This window comes from Motacilla alba, chromosome Z, assembly GCF_015832195.1.
Source record: "Motacilla alba alba isolate MOTALB_02 chromosome Z, Motacilla_alba_V1.0_pri, whole genome shotgun sequence".
Classification (NCBI taxonomy): Eukaryota; Metazoa; Chordata; class Aves; order Passeriformes; family Motacillidae; genus Motacilla; species Motacilla alba.
Window position 1 is genome coordinate 66,804,404 of NC_052046.1, and position 17,279 is coordinate 66,821,682.

Genomic DNA, 17,279 nt, shown 5'->3' on the forward strand with positions numbered 1-17,279 from the left:
ATAATATATATATAAAATGGTCTAATTTTTTTGATAATTCTTAGCACTGTTAGAGCATACCTCATTTTCTAGTGGTGTTGTGGGCCATTAACTGGAATAACAGGTAGCTGTGCAGAATACAATGGAAATTCCACATAAAAGAGAAAGCATGACTTACTATTATGTAGTCTTCCTGGTCTCATTGGTCTGTTTATTTCATTTTTATCAACAGCTGTTACACTGGAAATAATGCTCTGACACTATGTGCTGCAAATAGTGAATTAGGGCTTTTCATATTAAAACTTATTTTTATAAGTACATAAAGATGTTACCTAACCACTGCTCTGCACTGAAAAGTTTGTAGAGAAATACTTTTAATTCAGCCTTGGAGATATTCATGTGGATACTTTGCTGTGAAGATGAATAGTTGGAACATTTACCACAGTAAAAGTCAGAATTTACTGAGGAGTAACTCTGTTACTTAGAGGACAGATACTTCAGCCTATGTTAGTCTCACAATGATGAGGATAATCAGATTTAGCCTAAACATTACATATATTGTACAGAGTGAGATAGGTGTTACTTGGCTCTTTTATTTTATTTTCTACTAACACTTCTCTTCAATTAATATTAAACAGAATATGTAGAAGATGTTTTTGCCATTTCTGTGCAAGGACAGATACAGGAAAACAGGACATGAAAACCCTGAGACAGATTAAAGTAATGTAATTAAAATTTGGTGATAGGCATCTAGTACACTGTATACGGCTCGATGTATGGTGCTGTTTTTGCTGGAAACTCTGGAATTTCATACAGTGCATGCCACACTCTGAAAATCAGCAAGTCTAAATCACTTCCTGAATTGCATTGGCAAGTTATGGGATTGTGCTTTGTGAGTTTCACATATTCTGATGTTAGGAACTGAGCAGCTTTTAATATCATTCAGAAACAAATTGTTGAAAATTGGGATATTACTGTGATTGCCTGAGCATATTGGAAACAAATTTATAACATGTATTATTTTAAACATTTTTAATGGCTATGGTTGAGTTTTCTTTTGTTTAAAGTTTGTTTTAAGTTTCCTTATTGTCTTTAATACCTTGCTACTTGAGAACAGATAGTTTCAGTGTTGATTGTGGAGAGCATTAACTTATTTATACAAAGAATTTACATGAATTGTAAGAATTATAGTTTACACTGATGTTGTTATAGAAAGTTTTTTTAAATAGAGAATTTTTGCAAGATTTTTGGGGCATTTGTTTTTGAGTGGTTTTTTTGCTTGTTTGTGTTTTGTCCTTTTTTGTTTGTTTGGTCTTTTACCAATTTTATTTTCCCAGAATATCAAACTGAGCTTGTCTGTCTTTTCAGATCTTCCTACATGAAGTTGCTAACAATTCTTAATCTTCAATATTGAAGCATTGGTTGATTGACAGTAGAGGTTTTTTTAAGATCTTAAATGTCTTTTAAGGTCTTAAATGTATTTTTATAAACTGCCTTGATTTACTGCTCTTGTTCAAGTAATGCCACAGTCTGTAAAGAAGAGAAGACTGCACATTCATAAAGGCTTGCAGTCATGCTTTCTCATTCAAAGATGATTCCTGCAAAGAGCAGTGAGATCTCAGCACATAAATAACAAAATTTTTGTCCACTTGTTGTGTGTGTTGGAGGGGTGAGCTGCTTGAAAGTTTTTTTTAGCTGTCTGCTGTAACTAGAATAATTCTGTTTATGTATACAAGAAATGACACATTATTTATTGGAGTGTTTATCTTACTTTCCACTGGTAATACCTACTTTTTACCAGTTACCAGACTATGTCAGTAACCTCTCAGATTAAAGAAATGCATTATTGCCCAGTCCAGTTTGCAGTAGTCATCTGTCCTTTTTCACTGGAGTTTGAAAGTCAGTATAGGGTGTTTCTGATTAGCTTTAGAGTCAAGGCTATCCAGTCACCTCTTGCTCTCCCATCTGTGTGTTACGTGGTCTGGGAATAAAGGGCAGCTCCAACGTAATGTCTGAAGGCATTACAGTTACGCTTCATAACATCTGACTATTTTGTTTAATATAGTCTTAATTTATTTCATACACTATGAAATATAAATATAGATAGCCTCTTAAAAGAAATCAGATATGAAACTTTTAATATAATACCATTATTTACTATTTCTAAGAAAAGGCAGTATATAAAATTGTGTAACAGCTTGCAAGAAAAAATCCTAATAGTCAGTTCAGTCCTAAATGAACAGAAACAAATACTGGGGCAATGACTGGCTACTCACTATCAAATAATTGTGTGATATGAAAAGGTCTGCTGTGATTTGTCTTTGCCTGGAATAATAAAATGTATTTTGTAAAAGTTTTTTAATACATTTATATCAGTTAGAACATGGCTTTGCAGTGTTTGTATAATATTCTTCCAGCTTACCTTTGTCCTGAATAAGTTTTTCACAATATTTTTTTGCTAACACAGTTTTCGTTTTGGAAATTCTCCACCCTGACCCTTCCCACTTCTCAGATGAGAGGACAGTGGGTTTTGACCTCTGAGGGCAGAGTAATAACTGTTCACCTTCCACTGCCCTTGTCAAATGTCCAGTTAACATTGCCCAACAAGAAAACCCTTTGTTACTCCTCCAATACATCAGTATAGAATTAGAGAAGCACCACTGCCAATGATCAATTAAAAAGTAATTACTTTCACGTAGCTAATAGGACCTAACCTCTTTATTCACAATTAGTAATTCTGTGATTAGAGAAGAATATGTATCACAGATTATCAGTTGTTTTTGTCAACAGTTTGTGAGTCTGTATTTAATGTACGCTGGTGAAGACTAGGTGTATCAAAAGCATGCTGTGCAATTTTCACTTTCAAGCACCTAATATTTAAGGGAAAATGTGTTTTTGAAAGATGAGTTCCTTCGTTGTTCTTGGACTAGCCTCAAACTTGTCATGAGGACAACTGCTAATAACCTGCATTTTGTTTGGTGTTGCACCCCTAATGAGAGATAAATGTGTATATCCTATCAGTCTGTCTCACTGTCCATCTGTCTGATTTTCTAGGAGGTGATTTCTTGTCATTCCTAAGAAAAAAGAAGGATGAGCTGAAAACCAAACAGCTGGTGAAATTTTCATTAGATGCTGCCTCTGGTATGGCATATCTTGAATCTAAAAATTGTATACATAGGTAAGGAAGATTTTTTTTTTCTCACTATTGTACCTTTGCTCAGTAGAAATACAAGATGTTTAAAGGTGTATGCTGTTTACTACCACAGAATTGAACCCTACTATTTAAAATAGTAGGGTTAATTTATATAAAAATATACTTTTTTGATGAATTGGTCATTAGTGCTTGTCTAATTCAAAAATACTCATTTGGGTGACAAGTAAGTGCTACATTATTTGATGTGTACAGTTTGGTGCTATTAATAGAAGTTAAAATTATTTTTCACTATAATGATATGCATTATAAGGAGCCTGATTCATGCAGTGAGAATGAATTATAGTAAGAAGCAGTCTGTGAGGCTTATGTCATGTTTGAAATTTACAGATACTTGCTGGGCCAACAGAGAAGTTAAGGTATTAAATTAATACCTTAAGTATTAAGAGCTAAGATTCTGTATATTGAAATATTAATTGCCTGAACTGCTCTCTCGGAAATATGGAAGATTATGAAGCATTATGCTGTTGGAGTTTCTTATTTCTGTTCATACCATTCCTTTTTCTTGTTTCTACTCCAGTTTGACTCTGCCATTGCTGTTTATACTCCATTTGTATCAAAGGGGATGGAATTAGTTTCCACTGTTTTGTTCTCTCAGAATAGCACAATATATACCCTGCTTAATGCTGTGGCTGAAATATGAGATGTAAACATAATGATGATCTATTTCACAGAAAAATTATGGAGAACAAGTTTTCATTTCTGATGTTAATGTCTTAGATTTTGTGGAGCATCTGTAGGTGAACTGTGTGACATCTCATTTACACAATCAGTTCATTTGGGATTTAACACCTTTCTGATGGATGCTCTTATCAGAGACCTGAGTGGCATTTCTCTTAGATTTTCATCAGCAGTGAATGGGTCAGTTGCAGTCCTGCATATCAAGTTAATCAAAACAATTCTGCAAGATCATCACCTATAAGAAACACTGAGAGAAAAAAACCCTAACTCATGATCTAAAACTATGTAATATTCCCTTAGGGAAATCCAAGAAAGGAATTGTTAGCATTCTGTCATGACAGAATGTGTTTCAGCCCGGCTCTGTTTGTCAAGGATATAATGGCATAAAAACCAGAGCAAGTAACAGCATTAGTGATTTACACTAGCCTCATAAATACTCTAAGTGCTTAATAACACTCAGATCAGTGTTAAATCTGAAGTACCTGTTTAAGCTCTTGTGTTCTTAGTTAATTAAAGCAAAGATAAAAATAGTAGCTGGACAACTGAAGTTCGTTATTGCAATGACTGAAAAAAATTTCAATATTTATTCATTAAATGGTAGTGTGCTGTGTAAAATATAAATAGCTTTATAATTTATTTCTTTTTCAACACCGGAAAAAGAGTATTCCTGCAGAGATGTGTGAAACAGAACTGTTCTAGTAGCTGTAGAAAACAATGTGGCTTCACTGTATCTCTAGAAATTTGCTGTGCTGGTTGGTGAATAGGTACTGCTATTCCTAAAATCTGTTTACAAAGCTAATAGTGATCTAGAGAGTCTGCTTCTGAGAGAAGATACGTGGAGTATTGTCTTACCATATGAAGATTTTAGTTTTTCATAGTTTTCAGTTGAAAATCTGAATACAAGTATGTCATCTAGTTCCCAAGTCAAGAAAAAGAGATAAAATCTGGCATGTTTTGTTAGTAACATAGACTTGCCAGTGCACACAGCCTGGGTTACACCTACTGTAGTACAAGGAGAGAAGAACTTTTTCTCCTTTGTTTACTTTTTAACTTCTAAAATATTAATGAAATTTGTTGATTATCACAGATTGTCACAGAAGGTTATCATAGAGAGCTAGCATTTTCCTAAAGGAAAAACCGGAGTTGTTAGGAAACCTATTCTGAATAAAAATAGAGTTTTAGTGTAACCAAACAAGAAAACCATATGTTCAGGAGAACGTCTTGCTTTTATGAAACACACAGGTTTCTAAATCAAAATATGCATTTCCAGTGTTAGTTTACCAGTCTTATTTTCTTCTGTATACAACCTTCCTTTTTGTTTTATGTGGTTAGCTATAGCATGTGCTTTCTTTATTTATGAGTTAATTCGTCTAAATTTAATAGGTAAATGTAATGAAAATTTTAGAATCAGGCAAACAACCAACCAAGTTAATGATTTTTGCAGCGACGATAAAGCAATTTCTGTTGGTTGGTTTTATTTTTAGTTACTAACACAGGTTGATTACAAATACTTACTCTGGGAAAGTAGCTCATGAAGTTTTATCATGTGTTTGACCAATGGCTAAACTGCAATTTGGTAGACTTAACATACATAGAATTTTGCTAAATCCAGGATTTGTGGACACCCTGGAGAGTGGCTGGAAGTGCATCAGTCTAGAACCCCTGTCTGCCACAGGAGCCCAGAAAAGCAGGGAAAAGTCAAGCTGTGTTGTACTCCATGAGCAGGTTCTTGGGTGTTCTAACTCAGAAGCCTGCTGGAATTTTCCAAGCACTGGAAGTGCAGCCATGTGGCTGCATGGTGTGTATGAGGAAGCTGGGAGCCTTTGCTGCCTCCTTTTTAGGTCAGGTAGGACAGTTTGGTCATGTGTAAGTTTAATGTTGACAGGAGGTAAATGGGAATGGAACTATTTATTTCATAGCAAGGAAGAAGCTTTAGCACTCTGTAAAAAGAGTGGTGGTTTTCTGAAAGAACATTAAACCTGTTCTTTTTTTGTCCGAAAGTTCATCCTCTGAAAGTTCATCTACTGAAAGTGCTTCTCAGGTAAAAAAGAGGTGAGAAAATTAACTAGAGGCAATGGATGAAGCAGTGGTTAAAAACTTTAGTCCTTTCATTTGTTTAAAGGTCCATAGGCCTTGATTACTATTGCTTAAACATCAGTAATGTATAGTTAGAAATAGTTTCTATTATATAGATTGCAGTAAAATGAAATGGGTTTCCTTCATGCTGTTGCCTTTTTGCAGTATTCAATTTAAGTCCTTTGATTTAAGGATTTTTTCAGAATCCCACATATATATTTTTAGTAGTTTAGGTGACTAATTTAGTACCATGCATATTTGGCTACCTGCTAAGGGAAATTAGGGCTACTCATCAGTTTACTTGCATTATTTTTGATGCTGCTCTTTAGTTGTAACTGCAGTAGCTACATTTATCCTTAATATTTTAAAATTCTACCCAAATTATTAATGGATTTTGGGAATTATTGCCTGAATTACACTTTGTCGTATCATTTCAGTAGTTGGGACAGTGCCACAACTAACATGCTGTTCGTTTTCCATTTTTTTATGTGCTAGCTATTTCAGTAGGTGAAAATGCTTACATTGGCATGTAAGTGATTTTTGGATGATTATTTGATCTACATTTGCATTACCTCTAGCATCCAGATATCACTTGTTCTTTGCTCTCTCTTTAAAGAACAGAAATGACTGCACTTTCAGGGGGAAGAAAAGCTGCATGAAAAGATGTTATTAAAAAAATAAAAAGAGTGCTTGAACATACACAGAAGAATGTAGTCATTTCATCTCCATTTAATTAACATGAGGTTGAACAATTGTTTCTTGATTTCATTGTTACCATATGCTATTGTTTAGATAGTTCCATTTTTCTGTTAATTAGAAACAGAAGATAAGGATGGAGATGTGATAATTTGAGTTGGCTTAATAAGCATTTGGGAATGGCCTTCTTTTCCAGTACTTGATTTACATGTGGTGAATTTATTTGTCCATAATTTATGTTTAGTTTTCCAAGCAGTCTTGGGGGCTATAGGAGAGAAGCTGCAATTTCTGTTGGACTTTATTGGATGTGCAGGGATGTCTTCTACAAGATCAGGTTGACTTATTTGCAATAGATGCACTATGAGTGTGAAGAAACAGGGACTAAGGTCCCTGCATTCAGTGTCAAATTTTCCTTTCAGTCAATGTATTAATCTTCTGGAAGTCTCCTGTATTCTGAATTAAAGATGTGTTGTTATTTGGCAAAAAGATCATGTTCTCTGGTCTAGTTCTTCCATTTTTAGTCATATTGCTACTGATTCTGTTTGCCTTGGTTTTGTAGCTGTGAAAACCCTTGTGTTGTGTTAAATCTGGTTTACTTTCATGTTATGAAATCCTGACTCTGTGGATATTAATTCAGGATTTCTACAGTTTTCATTAGATATGTATAATTTAATTTAATTACATATATATTGCTAGGAACATACTTGCTTCCCTGCTACTAAGCTAGTTTAGCTGCTCTGCTCTGCTATGACAGCTTTTTTTTCCTCTCAAGTCTGATAACTGCTAATGTGCAGAATTTTGGAAAAAGAGTGTCAGAACCCTTTCAAAACCATGAACTTAAGAACTATAATAAATAGTTAAGTAGGTCTGTCATTTCCTGTGAATCTTCTGTTTCTACTTGGAACAACAGTTCAGCTATCATGAAAAGGATGAAAAGTGATCCTTTTAAGTTTAGCAAAGGTGCTGCTCAGTTCTGTGTATTTCAGGAGTGATTGGAGCCTCCTGGGAGCAGGAGAGTGAAAGTTTAGATACAAAATGGAACAGGTCTCCTTCCTAAGAAGGAGGAACAACCTGTCTGCTTGATTTCTCTACATAAATCCCATGGATGACAATAGCTAAACACAAGTGTGGGCCCTTGGGAGGCTCCACACAACCCTCTGCTTCCTGGAATGACAGCTTTGGTTCTGTTCTGCAGCAGCTTGGGCACTTGTTTCTCGAATATTGCATTTCCTCCTGGCCAGTTGCAATGCCTTTATTGCAGTTTCTGTTATTTTCTTTGCTAGTGTATGACTTACAAAGAAAGACAACATTTTGGTGGTAAACCACGTCAACTCTCTGAGGTTTATTGCAAGGATTAATTTGCCATTATTAATTATCTTTTTGTGATTCCTTCAGAATTACATGTATAAAACAATGATCTGAGATTCCATTTATATAGCTTTCCTTCATAGAAAATTTATTTATGACTGAATGAAAAAGTATGTACTACTGTGTTGATAATATCTGTTGATCATGTTTAATGAATAAGTCTTTGAGAGAATTATAGTCAGTGCTACAGTTGAATCACCCCATAAATGTAGTGAATAATCATAGTTTTGGTCCTTTTTTATAAGATGACATCTCTGCTTTATCTAAAATGATGTTTCAAAGCTATTTTTTTTCCAATATAAATGTTAGAAATATTTCTATTCTGTTTAAAAAGAAAAACAAATGGAAACTTTAATGAAGAACTGTTACTTTCTGCAGGACACTTTATATAACATATATTGTTAATTTAAAAAAAATCCACTAAAATTTACTCTGCAGTGTCTGTAAAATAATTTTTAATCAAACTTTGAATTTGATTGGTGTATTACCATATTTTGAGCTTTTATTTCTTAATATGGGCATGCCTTATGCAACCTTTTCTGTTGCCTTTTATATGGTAAGGGTTTTTCACCAAAATGAGTCTTTGCACTGACTTTATTAGGTTATTAAGATACTGTGCAATTAAAGTATTGCCAGTTTTATACACATTATTGTTTTTTATTCGTTCTATTGGTCATAAGCGTACTAATGAAAGAACCATTTGCAAGATTACAAAAACCCTCCTTCTCACAGTTCTGTTGTGGGTAAATAAGGATCTGTCTGCCAACTCTTTCCAAAAAAAACTGAGTTCCAAAAACTGCTCTTGGAATTCCCAGCTGTTGCTAAACAAATAAAGGAAGCACTGTTTCCAGAACAGGGGTGCTGCTCACCTCTCAGCACATTAATGCCAGCACTCCATGGGTGCTCTTGGGGCACTTGGTCAGGCATGATCGTTCCTTCATCAGTGGCTATCAAAACTCCATTTCAGACCATAATATCGGTAAAGACAAACGTGTCACTGCTTTCAAATGCGCCAGGAAATTATTTGTCCAAGTTTTCACTCAAAATGAGATGTTTCCAACACTAAAATAACTAATACAGGGCACTCCAACTGCTGTCATCCAGGAGAGGCAGCTGAACACTGCTGGATTTCACTAAGCTTACCATTTAGGAATAGTTTATAGAGTATTATATACCAGGTTTCAGCTTTTAAGAATAGGTTTTCAAGAAATTCCCATCTCTTTTTTTTTCCTGCTGTCACATTGGCAAGTGTGGTTTGATCCTAGAGAAGTACATTTACAATTAAATTTAGATCAGTTCTGAATTAGTACTTCTGGTTGTCTGAGATCTTATTCAAGTAAAGTGATTATTTTTTCTTTAGTGAGCCTGTATGAATCTAATCTGAAAGCATTAAGAAAAAAAAAAGCCCAGGAAACATGAGTATCTAAGCCTATGAATATTGTATACTTTAAACTCATTATAATAAATTACAGTGAGTATTGAATTCGAAGTATATTGTAATGGAAGTGCCTGTGAGCTATGGTGAAGAGTTGCTTCTGAATAAAAATTGAACTTTCTTCTAATCTATTATCTGTTTCCCTAAGCTATTGAATTTTGACATGGCTGGTAACAAAATAATTTAAAAGGAAGAGAAATACAGTTTTTTCCTTGTGTTTGCTGTGCAATTGTTCTGATGGTTGATACTGCTTCCCCTTGTGTGCTTTATTTGAAATTCACCCCAGGCTATATTATAAGCAAACTAGGCATCACAGATTGAGCTTTGCCATAGCTGCACAAGGCTTGTAATTAGAGTAACAGATGTGTGGATGTGTGGATTTGGATGGCCAAAGTGTGATGTAAGAAAGGTCTGCATACGTTTTTGTTTATTGTAAATCTCCATGTCATTCTGTCTCCCTGAGACCAAGCTGTCTTTCATATATTCCTGATGTATGCTCAAGGTAGTGCTGTTACCAGAGGGGTAAGTGGTCACAATGTGCAGGAAATACATATTTGAATGGTGGCTTTTTCATGTTACTGTATTAAATAAACATGCAGTAGACTACACAAAGTATTACATAAGCTTAATGATTGTTACATTAATGATGATAACTGGAAGCTGTGGTGCTTTTTTTTTCCTCTTTAGGAATAACATGGTAGTTTATTCAGCTGCTATTAGGACAGGTTTTATTTGCCATGGGGATTTTCCAGTAGTATTTATCTCTACCACTTACTACTCTTCTTTTCAAATATTAAAATGTAAGGCATCTATTCATACTAGTGAAAAACAAAGTTCTTGTTTGACTGTGGTCATTCTGAGGCTAATATTAATTATTAATGTTCCCAGAGGCCAGTTTAGTATAAGATATTAGATTATGCTGTTCCCTAGCTTCAAATGGCAAATAGACATTTCTTCATATTAAATAAATAAAGGGAAATTACCTTTTCCTTTCTGTGTTTGTATTTTCTTTTGAAAAGGCTGTTACAATGTTTCATCTTTATTTTTGCTTAATTGACATTTCCTTTAGCTTCCTTTTTATGTCTGAAGATAACACAGCCTGTATATCAACTGAATGGCATCAGAGATAATCCAGTATGATCAGTTAAGCATCGTTCTTTATATTAATATTTTGAAGTGTATGTTAAAATATTCAATAAGGCAGATATTTTCATTTTATTGCAAAATTTGGCTAGTGGTCCCTATTCAGTCTGTGCTTAAGTACTGTCTTTTGTGTGTTCTCCGTAAAATGGGGAAAATATCTAGTTATTTCAGACCTCTGAGCTTTCAGTATTCCACATTCTCGAGGATGGTGATTTAAAATGTCACATAGAGTTAAACTAAAGATAGTAACAGTTAAATTAGTTGGCATGTTACTGGAGAATTATTTTGTAGACCACGGTATTTAAAAAATATAGTGTCAATATTGTCAGTAAGCTGTATTAATGCAGATATATCTGGTGATGGAATTCACTGATAAGTGCTAATACAAGGGAAGCTGAAAATCCATTCCTTTTTGCAATAGCTAGAAATTTATAATTACTTCTATTTTTTCGTTATGTTTGGTACATTTCATCTGTCAGTTAGCAATTAGAGGTTGGATATTTACCATTAGAAGGCAGATTGTTCATTCTTGTCAGGTGACTCTTGCATTTTTAAGGAACATTGAGCATTTATGTATAACTTATTTGTGATCTGAGGTCTTAGTCTCACGAAGAAGAACATGAAAAATCCTTGCTAAGGGGCATATGTTGTGTACAATTATAAAGGGACAGAAATGTGCCATTTTAAGGATAATATTTTGTAAGAAAGTGATCCTAAATTGTTATCTTTTTGAAGTTCCTTTACCTTCTGTTAGTCCAGGGCTTTTCCTTCTGAGATTTCACACCTTTCCTTTACATTGTTCCTGCCCTTCTAGAATTTACTGCACAACTGGGTATAATTGTGAGTGAGGGAAGAAAATATGCAAAACGAAAATTTTTAAGAACGAAGTATTTTTGTTCTTCTTATTGCATAGGTAAAATACATATTGCATAGGTAAGGTTGCCTTACTTACTAGCTGGTATTTCTACTCTTACAGGTTTAAGTGAATAGCAGTGAATCTGTTCCCTGAAATCTCAGATGATTCTGCCATGCTGAATTCCTGCTTGAGTTCCAGGAATCATCAGAGATTCTAAAAAAACAACACAAAGTTCAGAATATTACCAGATACTGTAACAAAATATTGTATGTGATGAATATAGTTACATGATCTCTTCTTTTAGAAGTGCATCTGTTTCATTCTAAGAAGGCAGTTGTTCTGTGTTAAATCAAAATGAAGTTATTAGAATTTAGTAACTATATAATAATATTTTATAGACAGTGAGGAGAAACATTAAGTATTAAAAGTTAATTATAAAGAGGCTCATATCAGAATAAATTCTCAGGTTTTAAACAATCTGTAGGAAATACCAGAGGAGGAAATACAGATTTTTTTCTTGCCACAGAAGTTGCATAGTGTGAAAAATATTTTTTGCCACTGGAGTTGAATTAGTCTTTTTCTCCTGAGATATTCCTGATACAGAAAGCTCACTCCTAAGAAATGAGTAACCTTTGCTAGGAATAAAGGAAATAAGGCTGAAAGAGTTTAAAGCAAATTTTCTTAAGACTTTCTCATTCTGTTTAACAAACAGTAACATTTTAAGTGTAACATTATTGTACTGTATTTGTTTTTATTTACTGCAACATCACTTTCTTGTTGATAAATATTAGGCATCTACAAGTATTACTCTGTAAAATAATTTGAATAACATTTTTAGTATAATAAATCTACTCACTGCATGAAAGCAACATGCTCTCTCTAATTAAAAAGCAAAAAGGAAAAAATGAAAGTTAGAGGCTGTTGAAACTAAGATAAAAATAACATGCTGTTAGTGTTTGTGGAAGCTATAGTGCTGACCATAAAGTCACATAGCTCTTCTGGATAGTGTAAATAATATTTTCTCTACTCATATAATCCTGGTACAGTGGTGAGCAGTGGGTGAGATGTAATTACTTTCTAAGAAAGATGGGCTGCAGTATACTATTTCTGCAGTGGTCAAAGGAAGTACTAGTAGATGATGAACTACAAATTAGATGATAGGATAAGTACAAAAGCAGAAGAATAGGAGGAGAAGGGGGAGAAGGCAGTCAACTACAGCAGTTGCTTTAGAAGTGAGGTTTAGGGCGGCTCTTTGAGCACAAGTCATTTGACCATAGGGTGTGTCAGTGTCTGTTTAGGGAAGCTAAAACATGCTTTCATGCACTGATTTATTTTCTTTGGGGTGTAGATATTTTCCTAGTTTCTTTCCTACATCAGAAAATTCTAATCAGTGCTTTTGAAAAAGATGTATATCTAAGATACAATGCACTAAGATATTACGTATTGCTTCAATATTTTATTGGCTTCTAATACTAATTCTTGACATTCCAAAGAGGAATATACCACCGTTATCTCAGACTGGAAACAACTTTCTTTTAATAAGAAATTCTTAGGCTGTATGTGGTAACAAATAATTAATTCCCAAATTGTTTTCTGGAAGAAAAAGTTATTTCTCTTTTCTGTGTTTTATGCACATATACACACGAATATGTATATATATGCTTACTAGGTTACACCTATTTTGTGAATTTGACAAAATGTTTATCCACTAGTTTTCTAGATAGTACTAATGATGGTATACCTTACTGTGGTTTTTATCACTGCCTCAGGAGGTGTTTCAGAAGTTCCTCCAGCCTTTACAGTGCTGTAGCTTTATCACAGATGTATCATATTAAGCATTGTTATCTGGCTATATATATAGTGAAAAACAGATGAAAGAAGGATGGGTTTTAGTGTGTATTCATGAAATAACTTGGTTTTAAAGTTTATGGAACTGGAAGACATCATGGCATATAGGTCTACATATCAAATAATAAAGAGAGGGCTGTTTTCTAGCTCTTTTTGTAAAATCAGGACATCTTTCTCATAAAGCTAAAAGAAACTTATGCCTGTTAAGCTAGGTTCAAAGGTAAATTCAGTTCCAGTAGGTACTGCTCACAAAAAGTGTTGTGATCAAATTTAAACTGTCTGAAAGGAATCACACTTCCTGAGGATGATTAAAATAAAATACACAGAAAGCTAAGTGCATGCTTTGCTCTCTTTTTAACATTGCTCTGTTGTTCTCAGCCTCACTCCACCTCATTCAGGAGAACTGTAGTGCATGGATACGCTTTTACAAAACAATTTTTTTGTCACTGTGGGTTTTGACTCAAATAAGGAGTTACTCTTTGTCAAAGACTATTTCAAAATCCTTATGCAAGGTAGTAAACAGCAAGGGAGGCCATACTGGCATGTTAACTGGTTTGGAAGATAGATGGAGATCATCAGGGTACATGGAGCTGTGAGAATTTTTCAATCAATGTTGCAGTATTTAAATGCTCACAGATTTCAGCTGAGTCATTCAAGCCAGACATAAAAAGCTCCTGGCAATGCTGGATGTCAGATACTTCATCAAGTGTCCTAGCTTCTGGGAAATAAAAATAGATGAGTGGAATAAGGGCCAGGCCCCAGTTAAAAAAAAAAAAAAAAAAGAAAGACCAAACTATATGTAGGAGTTAGGATGCTGTAAGTAAAAATACCTGATGTGAAAGGTTTCTGCTTCGGAATAATTTTGATTTTGGAGATCAGTAAGATAATTAGCCTACATATGCTCAAAAGGAAGGGTTTGAACCTTACTACTCTGAATATTGCATCTTAGTAGTTGGTTGGTTATAAACATCTCCAGGCCTATCCACTAACAAATTAATTGACTGTCCTTTCTGCTTGGTATCTTAGACCTCTCTGACTTCTCATCTTTTAGGAAGCCACCCTTCCTGCCCGTCTTTGTGCAGACCATGCTCTCTTGTATGAGATTATCTGGGCTAGTTTCTTACTCTTCTTGCAGAGTCATGCATGGATTCATGAAATCCCACTCCCTCCTCCTGAAAATTCTGAGTATCCCAAATGAAGGGCAAAATTGAGATGATAGGGTCTCCCATGCTGCTATTGTCTTTTTTGGCAGAACTCAAGTATAAAATATTAATATTGTGGTTACAAATATATCTATCTATCCTGGTTGGTTTTTAATACATATTTATTTCAAAGGAGTTATTAAACTTCTGTATATATTATTGATCTTCTATAACACAGCTGGTCTTATGTTGTAAATTGAAACCAGTTGGTGTTAGTTTTGTAAGTCAATCAGCATCTCTCTAAACACAGGAGAGCATTATGACCTTCAGATAGAGGCAGGTAGACAGAACTCTTAGAACTAAGACTCTAAAAGTTATGGAAGATTTTTCTACGTCAGACATAAAGACCTGTTTTTTCCTTAAGCAGGCAGTTTTGGCTTCTTTTAACTATCAAGGAGCTATTAAATTGAAGTGCTTCAGTTCCCTTTTGGGGAGTATCTTATAGTAACTTATACAGAGCTTGGTAATCTCTTAGGTTTGACAGTGGGCCAGTATTTTTTCTGATAGTTTTAACCTATTCTTTAAAATTGCATATTTCACCTCTGCTGATGTTCCAAGCCCCTTGCAGATGTGTGAACCTGGAGCTGGGCTCTGAAGTGCCACTGATGTGCTGCTCCCACCAGCCTGGGTTAGGAGAAAGGACAAATTGGTACTCCCTAAAGAAGGCTGCAGTTGAGGAAGCCAAAACTTGTGTGATACGTTTGCTACACACAGTGTGGGGCCACATTTGACATGTGAAGCTACCTCTAACCACAAATAAATGCCTGTAGCTGCCTGATGGAAATCTGAGGAGAGTCAGCAGCAGCTGTGTCATTCTAACTTCATGGGTATATACCTGTAACAGCTGGCAACACCTGTAGCCCTTTTCTGTACAGAAATTAGTGGTTTGTGTCATTGCATTTGGCATTTTGTTGTTTCCCCAAATATGTGATTGGTTGAAAAAGTCACCTTTTCATATATGATAAAATAAACAAATGCACTAATCCAGGAAGTTAATTCTTTGGGTCTCTCCCTCTTTGACCACTACTTTTTTGTTGTGTACTTACTTTAGTTGTGTACTTATGCCTGATACTAGCAATAGATTCCAGGGCATCTGACAATTCTAATGTTTACTTTAAGTCAGTGAAAAGTTGGATTAATTTACTTAATCCATCCCTTTGAAATAGACAATGGTCTGTACACCTGCCAAACTTTATTTGGTTTATTAAGTACCTTTGTTAATAAAACAGAATTTCTTACCTTTCCTAGACAGATTTCTCACAATCTAGTAGATAATGAGCTTTTATTTTTCCGATGCTCAGTTTAATTCCATTACTCATATTTAATTGGAATCCATATCTTGTTAGATTCTCTTTTCTTTCTATATGATTGCCTAGTAGTACTTTTTTTTACTGGATGTTTGTATTTAGGCTTAATTTTTTATAATAGAATACTTCCTGTTTTACAGGCTATGTCTAACGCTTATTCCAACAGACATATTTCCTCCCTCTCTCCCCCCTCTTTCTCCTTCCCTCCTTTCGTTCTTTCTTTTTCTGTATTCGCCCCTACTGTTGCTTGCAGCTGCTCTTAATTTGAATTATCTGGAAATGTAATTAAATTCCTGTTTGATTTTTCCCTCAGATCATTAACAAAGCTTTTAAATGAAAACAGGCTACTCTGGTTTTTTGCCCTTTATTATATCACCTTCTAAGAAATTTCTTACCCATGATTCTTTAAGCAGGAAGATTTTAAATGTTTAGCAGATGACTAGCTGGACTTCAGTTGTTTTATAACCTTTGCCCACAACAAATTCTAAAATGAATGTAACATTAAATGGCAAAGAGGATCCTGTCTTCCTAAAGTATAATGGCAGAATAATTTTTTCTGCAGAAATATTTCAGAATAATAGCCAGGTGCAGTAAATCCATAGCTTTGCAATAGTTTTATCTTCCTGTCTCTACATTAAGCACAGGAAAGTTTTCTGCACCTCCAACAAACTTTGAATCCTGGTAGGACGAGGAACATTCAGATCCGTAGGGAGTCAACCCTATACAGGAGTGAACATGCTTCCAGAGAGAGCAACCAGAGGCAGAGGGGCTGTTTCTAAATATGGAACTCTTGATTTTCCAGAGCAAGGACATTCTTGTAACAAACAGATGACTTCTGCTATCACATAGCATAAGGTTTTAACAGAAAAAAAAAAGGATAGAGAGTTCAGTACATGATGAACTTGGAACCCCTGGACTTACTAACATCTCTTCCTTGACTCAGCCCAGCTGTGAAATTCTACTGTGGTGAATATGCATGTGACATGTGAGTTCATCCAGTTCCCAAAAGCTGTGGAAGTTCTGTCCTCTCTCCTGCTATGAGTATGAGATGTAATCATGATCCTTAATCAGCACTGTCATCTCTTTTTTTTCATCAACATCTCCCACTTTGGATACCCCACCATAATTCTGTGAAAATTCCCTCACTTTCTTCTTTTTCTTGTGATGAAAAAAGTGCAAAATACTTTCTTCCACATATTTTAGAGTGGGAAAACTGCTGTGGATTTTAAGTAATAGAGACAAAACCAGGACAGAGGTTCAGTTTATTTACTGTCCTGTTAATTTACAGGAAGTGAATAGGTAATTTTATTCCTCTAAATTTCTATATATAATTCTCTGCCATGTGTTAGTCACATGAAATTTCTTTCATATTTCTGTAAGCTAGCTGCAGATCTTACTTAGCTGTCTAGGACAATTAGTAAATTATTCCTCATCTTCATTTTCATTCATCTTATTCTAATATAGTTACAAAACAGAT

The 17,279-nt window shown here is 34.7% G+C and overlaps 1 protein-coding gene across 4 annotated transcripts in view; it reads left to right on the top strand.

Moving 5' to 3' along the window:
• FER (FER tyrosine kinase) overlaps window positions 1-17,279 on the top strand; it is a 154,223-nt gene that overhangs the window by 117,812 nt on the left and 19,132 nt on the right. For all 4 annotated transcript variants that reach the window (XM_038125679.1, XM_038125682.1, XM_038125681.1 and 1 more), the window contains exon 17: window positions 3,034-3,157. In XM_038125679.1, coding sequence (XP_037981607.1) covers window positions 3,034-3,157 — 124 coding nt within the window. The remainder of the gene's footprint in view (window positions 1-3,033; window positions 3,158-17,279) is intronic.